General features: G+C 42.8%; 1 protein-coding gene across 1 annotated transcript; it reads right to left on the reverse strand.

Annotated features, from left to right (window-relative positions):
• Window positions 1–6: 6 nt before the first annotated feature.
• On the reverse strand, window positions 7–7239 carry LOC103521533 (fatty acid synthase-like; the record flags this gene model as incomplete). Its single annotated transcript, XM_026832179.1, has 13 exons — window positions 7–39; window positions 627–877; window positions 1314–1561; window positions 2557–2756; window positions 3146–3430; window positions 3933–3949; window positions 3988–4096; window positions 4400–4510; window positions 4793–4937; window positions 5302–5615; window positions 6042–6443; window positions 6561–6740; window positions 7088–7239. Coding segments are annotated over 13 exons (2447 nt in total), but the record flags the coding sequence as incomplete, so codon positions are not given.
• Window positions 7240–7541: the final 302 nt, after the last annotated feature.

Below are 7541 nucleotides of genomic sequence, written 5' to 3' on the forward strand. Positions count from 1 at the left end.
ATCGGCCGTCTGGTTTTCGAACATGCCGTCCCGGAGAACCTGAAAATGGGGGGTATTATTGGGTTGAAAATTAAACAGGTAAATTTTCAAATTAACTAAAAATTAAGCATTATTATGGGTTTGAAGATTAAACAGAAGATTTCATAACTTTTGACAGTATTTTTCAAATAAAGTATAACGAAAGGCTAGTTTTACCTGCGGAGGTTACCTATCCACTCGAGTGCTCGAGTCTGTTCTGGTGAGTAATTGGGTCTAGGACACTCTTGGTACATATTTCGCGAGCAAAATTTTCTTCAATTATTCCCTTGCCAAGAAGAATCACTTGGCAGTCTTCTAGCTCCTAAAAATACCCCTGAGATCAGTCATAGGCTCGAGTCTATTTTCAATACAAAGGTCTTACCCCAGCCAAATTGAACACGCTATCCACAGGTCCCAAACTGGAGGCCACTTTGTAAAGCTCCTCTGCTCCAGACACCTTAGTCACATCCACTGTGCAGACCAGAACATTCACTTTGGTCAAGAGCCGCCATCGGTTGACCAAATATTGCTGGTACCCGGTTCGAATCCCGCTTCTAGACTATTTTCAATACAAAGGTCTGTAACGAAGCTTATGCCATAGGTCTTACCCCAGCCAAATTGAACACGCCATCCACAGGTCCCAAACTGGAGGCCACTTTGTAAAGCTCCTCTGCTCCAGACACCTTAGTCACATCCGCTGTGCAGACCAGAACATTCACTTTGGTCAAGAGCCGCCATCGGTTGACCAAATATTGCTGGTACCCGGTTCGAATCCCGCTTCTAGAGCTTAGTACCAGGTTACGACAGTTTCGTTGAACCATCCAATCGCAGAGTTCTAACCCAAAGCCACCGAGACCACCTGGAAGCGAAACAGGAAACAATAGATTTCGACATAAAAAGCTACCTATATCCTTCGAAGGGTTCTTCTTTGGCAAATGTACTTGCTAAGGCCTTATCGTCCCAAAATCTAAGAGAGAAGGAAAAAGCTACCTATATCCTTCGAAGGGTTCTTCTTTGGCAAATGTACTTGCTAAGGCCTTATCGTCCCAAAATCTAAGAGAGAAGGTTCGACATAAAAAGCTACCTATATCCTTCGAAGGATTCTTCTTTGGCAAATCTTCTTGCTAAGGCCTTATCGTCCCAAAATCTAAGAGAGAAGGAAGACAGAAAGCCAAGCGTTCCGAGAACGAACCTTATTCTTTCAGGATAAAATCCGCCCCGGGCGGAAATCCAACCCGCGGCCTAGTGCTGGCAGAAACCCATTTAGTCATTTCACAGACTCTACTCTTTCTTACCAATAACTATGTACGCCTTGGTCGGATCAAAAAGGACCATGTTATTTGCAGTTCCATGCTCATCAGTAAAATGACTAGTTCTCGTTGTACTGGGAGCATTGTTGTTTTCAACATCTCTGGAGTCAATGAGTGTATGTCTGTAACTGCCCCAGGATCCTTGTCTGTACACGTTGTAGATCAAATTCTTGTTCAGTTGTTTTCTAATGTCTTCCATACTTGGTTTGTGGTCGTCTTCAATGGAAACACATCTGAAATCAGACATTCTTGATACATATTTCTCAAGCAAAATTTTCTTCAATTATTCCCTTGCCAAGAAGAATCACTTGGCAGTCTTCTAGCTCCTAAAAATACCCCTGAGATCAGTCATAGCTATTTACTCTAGACGCTCTTTGAATAACCAATCTGCCCTTACTTCACGCCGATTACGTCATTTAGCCATTTTAATTCACTACCCACTACCCAACATTGTTCCTTTTCTGGTGAGTGATTGGGTCTAGGACACTCTTGGTACATATTTCTCAAGCAAAATTTTCTTCAATTATTCCCTTGCCAAGGAGAATCACTTGGCAGTCTTCTAGCTCCTAAAAATACCCCTGAGATCAGTCATAGCTATTTACTCTAGACGCTTTTTGAATAACCAATCTGCCCTTACTTCACGCCGATTACGTCATTTAGCCATTTTAATTCACTACCCAATATTGCTCCTATTCTGAAGTTCTCTGGGAAGTATAACCGCTACCCTTCTATGTCAAACAGATTTTGTCAGGAATTCTCTCCTATTCTTCTATCTTTGCGGCATGCGGCAGGGGTAACCACAGCAAAAACGCGGTCTCTTCCTCTTCCTGATACCTTATGTGTCACGTCCAATTTAGTTTAGGACTATTGCATTGCATAGTGTGGAATCCTAACTTCCAAGGATACATCTGTTAAGCGACCGACCTGTTCTTCACAAATGAACTTTTGACAATCAGATTACCAGCGGAGGATTAAAGTAATTACCTGAATCTGACGTCAGTATTTTGGTATTCCTGATTCAAACATTTGACCAGTGCTTCCAGCCCAGATACTTCGCTTTTATTGTTCCTACTCTGAAGTTCTCTGGGAAGTATACCCGCTACCCTTCTATGTCCAACAGATTTTGTCAGGAATCCTCTCCTATTCTTCTATCTTTGCGGCATTCGGCAGGGGTAACCACAGCAAAAACACTTTATTCAGATTACCAGCGGAGGACTAAAGTAATTACCTGAATCTGACGTCAGTATTTTGGTATTCCTGATTCAAACATTTGACCAGTGCTTCCAGCCCAGATACTTCGCTTTCTGTACTGTTTATGAGGATAATATCCGTGTACTTCAAGCTGACCCATTCTTGAAGCCGGGGTACCCAGTCAAACTTGCCCGGGGTTACTGTAATCATAGTGGTTGTCTTTTGCCATGGTGCGGCCTGTGGTGAAATGGAGAAGAATATGATAGGATGTATGTACACGATGCAATTAAAAGATGTATTCTAGATTCTAGATAATTTCAACGTTGTTTGTGGTTGTGGAATCCTATGTTAAGGCGGTCTCTTCCTGATACCTTATGTGCCGCGTCCATTTTAGTTTAGGACTATTACACTGCATAGTGTGGAATCCTAACTTCCAAGGATACATCTGTTGAGCGATCGCTATTCTTCACAAATGAACTTTCGACAATTTTTTATATCCCCAACATTTGTTAATAAAAGGGGACTTTTTTTCAATTTTTTAAAAGCCTAAATATATGGTTATTTCGGTACACTTTTTCGACTTTTTTTTTGCAGAATCTTCCCCGAACCATACAGTTCCAACTCACCCTATACAACAGCGAGTAGCTACGACCCCCACTCGTCATTCGCGACACCTCCACCAAACCATCCTCCTTCACAAACACCTCCCCCGGATGGACACAAACCACGGCCACCTCCGTCTCTTGTTTGAGAAGTTTGCCAAATTTGTCGAGTGGCTTATCAACCAGGACGATGTGGAACTTGTCCTCTTCCTTCAGAGGGAATCCGTTAGAGACATCGCTGACTGTTTTGATGTGATGGCTGGCGAAAGCTGGATTGGGAGGTCCGTGGGAATGAACCGTTAGGTCCACCTGAAGAGGAATGTTCAGAATGGATTAGAGGAATCGGAAATCCTAAATCTGTGTCCACACATCGTCGACGATGCCGTCGATCGACGAGGTGAAGTGGTGGATTTATGTCTCTGTTGTTGAGGCAGTGTTAGTGATGGGTCGTGGGTAAATACCCACTGGGTGGGTAAATAAAAATTGGGTATTTACCCGGGTATTTATCCACCCCCAGGGTTTTAACTAAATTTCTTATTAATTCTTATAGTAGTTGTCCTCACTTTTCATTCAGACCTTGCAGTCAATCACCAGATGCCATCATTTTTCTTACTCAATGATGGATGGAACCGAATCGATTCATTACAAACGATTCATTGCAATAAAAAATACTATAAAACGTTAGCGGATCATGTTCTGCACAAAATCTGTGGACAAATGGTCACGTTAACATCTGAAGGGATGCAATAGTCCTGGATAATGGACTCCGCACACAGGAATTTCGCTTGAAAATTTCAATGTACAATTGTACATAATGTATCGTAATATCTGAAATACAATAGAAGTAGTACAAACGACTTACTTACCTTCAGGACTGAGTACCGTGGGCTTCAGAAACCGAAGGTCCTCAAATCGAACCCCGACGTTCTCGAACCACTCCTGTTTGGATTTCGACAAAGCTTTCCACACCAAGGTCTGTAAACAAGGGATGATGAAGGCAAAATAGTACGTAAATACTAAATAGGTACGTATTTCTATTCTAGGTAGAGAAAAATCAGATAGGAGATAGTAAACTTCGAAATTTCCACTGAATAAGTATTTCACCTAGTGAAGATTTTTTTTTTTTTTTTTTTTTTGAAAGCTAAACTAGGACAAAGTTTTTATCAGAGTTTTTCCTCGGTTACAATAAGTTAAATGTTATGACTTGTCTTGGACTTGAACCAAAAACTTGTCCTGAGGGTATAGTATACGTGAAATAAAAGATTCTCAAACACTCACCATGTAGCCAGCTGCTGGATAAAGAACTCTGCCATTGATTTTGTGTCCCGCCAAACTTTTGTCATCGTCATTTTTCAGGCTGATCTCGAAATCATTTTGACCGGAGTTATTCTGGGATGGAGAAAAAAAAGCAAGAATTTTTATATGAACGCCTAGCTCTTAATGTGATGTACAATTTTTTTCGGAACTTGCGTTTTGCATATTTTTTTTTTTTATTAATAAGGGGCGAAGGGGGTTGTGTTACCCGTCACCATGAAAGACATTTGAATAGTTCCCCAGGTAGAAGGGCCTATGTTATATTTGCTGCTACTAACCCAACATAGGCCCTTTTTGCCTGGCAAATCTCACTTGAAACAGTGTCTATACTTATTGAACAGGTACTCCGGAAATTACCTGAGTAGGAACGAAGGTACTTGATATTGGATTGAATGGTCCCATTTCACTGTGGGAGAGATCATGGGTGTCCCCCGCGGTACAGGATAGGGCAGGTTTTCCCATACAGACTGGACAGTTGAACGGGATACCGCTGAGGTACAAGCTAATGAAACAGGGAAGAACCAATAAATTGAACAAATAGAGCAGTAGTATTAACTACAAAGCTACATAGGTACTCTACAGATAAAGCTTTTTAAGAGTGCCCAAATTCCATAATACCAATGCCCTTCTTAAGCAAAACGAACTCTCTGCTTGAGGCCTCGTCTATAGTAAGGACCATGTTACACTTTATGTTGTCAAAGTCAAAGAATCAATCAAATCGTGAATTTATCTACGTCGAAGCAGAGCCTTTTCACAACTTTTTGTGGATATCACAGCATTACTAAGTGGCTTCCTTTGCAATCAATTTTCCATCTATCAAGAATCTTCTTACACTGGTAATGCTACTCGCTATACGGTTATCTCACCTGCCAATACCATTCAATAAGGTGTTCACTTGATTCGGCGAAGTCTTATTGGTAAGTGTAATCCTCTGTACACTGGCTGGTAGCGATCTCTTCAGAATTGCCTGGAGCAGAGGATGTGGAGCGATTTCTATCACGATCGCATTGGGCGGAACATAGCTCATGGCCTGGTGAAAGAGGACTGGAGAGGACACGTTATGCAGATGGTAGTCCATGGAGCAGGTGCGAGCTTGCTGATCGGACCATTCTGATTCGGGGAACGAGGTGCTGATCCAACGCGGTGTCCGGGGGCTGGCTGAGTCAGCAGGACGCAAGAACTGAGGAGGAAAGTTTCGGAGGACTTCGAGCTTGCTGATCGGACCATTCTGATTTTGGGAACGAGGTGCTGATCCAACGCGGTGTCCGGGGGCTGGCTGAGTCAGCAGGACGCAAGAACTGAGGAGGAAAGTTTCGGAGGACTTGGTTAAATAATGTCACTTTGAACATGGGCTTTCAACATAGCAACAAGTGTCCACGTTAAAGTAAGTCTAATTAATGTAACGACCGTTGCAATGAACTATCAAAAATATGCAAGATTGAACCCCTACCGCAAGTCCTATTTGTATAGTATACTCTAAGTCCCATACACAAAAATCCCACCCGGAGGCTTAGGTGTAGGGGCAAGTAGTTTTAAAAGATGGTCTACGAATCTACTCTGAGTGAACACACATGATAGATATTGGTGTAAAAAATTGTCGACTTACTTTCTCATATTTAGTTCTGAGAAGCTTCGCCGCCGTTGCCAAGTAGGGAGAATGGAACGCGAACCCCAAACTGTCCACTTCTTTGGCGAACACTCCGCCTTCCTTCAGTTCCTCCGCAAACCTTCGCACTTCCTCCCGAGGTCCCGATATTGTCACGCTTTCGTTCGAGTTGTGACAGGCAGCCACGATCCCGTTTGGCAACTTCCGGTTGATTTCGTCCCAACCCATGCCGACCGCGACCATGGCGCCCCTGACGGGTTTGGCCTCAACTAGAACGCAACCTCTGTAGTAGGCTGCCAGGATGGTTTCTTCCAGGGTAAAGCCACCGTCTGCGTACGAGCAGGAGAGTTCTCCGATAGAGTGACCCACTATACCGTCGGGTTTTGACGGGTTTGGCCTCAACTAGAACGCAACCTCTGTAGTAGGCCGCCAGGATGGTTTCTTCCAGGGTAAAGCCACCGTCTGCGTACGAGCAGGAGAGTTCTCCGATAGAGTGACCCACTATACCGTCGGGTTTACCATGGCGCCCCTGACGGGTTTGGCCTCAACTAGAACACAACCTCTGTAGTAGGCTGCCAGGATGGTTTCTTCCAGGGTAAAACCACCGTCTGCGTACGAGCAGGAGAGTTCTCCGATAGAGTGACCAACTATACCGTCGGGTTCCACACCAAGGGTTTTCAAAACGTTGACTAGACCGATCTGAAATAGAAGAGGAGCGTTGGATCAGAGTCAATTTACTTTGCTTCATGTACCTACCTATTAGGTACGACGCGACGTCAAATCGTCAATATCTATTTCGACCAATCAACGTCATTCTGAATTCTTTTCTTTTTTTCAAGAGAACGAAGAAAAAACTTGACAAACATACCGTGGTGAAAAACTTGTGATATTCGAAAATTTCAAAGGTTGGATCTACTTTGCTTCATGTACCTATTAGGTACGACGCGACGTCAAATCGTCAATATCTATTTCGACCAATCAACGTCATTCTGGATTCTTTTCTTTCTTTTTTTCAAGAGAACGAAGAAAAAACTTGACAAACATACCGTGGTGAAAAACTTGTGATATTCGAAAATTTCAAAGGTTGGATCCGCGAGTTGGGTTTTTCTTTTGCTAGTCGGAGTAACAGTCATGCCTTGGATTCGAACCCCACTTGTAATCAAAGTATCGATTGCAGCATTGTAATGGATGAGGTGATCTGAGGATGAGAGAAATATGATGTCATCAATAATCGAGTAAAAATATCATTTTATAATGCCAGCCACTCACTATCCTGGATGAGGTGATCTGAGGATGAGAGAAATATGATGTCATCAATAATCGAGTAAAAATATCATTTTATAATGCCAGCCACTCACTATCTCACTACGAGTGTTGAACGGAGTGACTAGCTCCAGTCTTAGCTTACTCAGACACAACAATATGGTTCGATGGTTAGAAGTGCAAAATTTTCCATAATTACCTGAATTTCAGAATCCCCAGTGAAATTTTGAATGGTGA

The sequence above is a fragment of the Diaphorina citri genome, unplaced genomic scaffold, assembly GCF_000475195.1.
Source record: "Diaphorina citri unplaced genomic scaffold, Diaci psyllid genome assembly version 1.1 scaffold5412, whole genome shotgun sequence".
NCBI lineage: Eukaryota > Metazoa > Arthropoda > Insecta > Hemiptera > Psyllidae > Diaphorina > Diaphorina citri.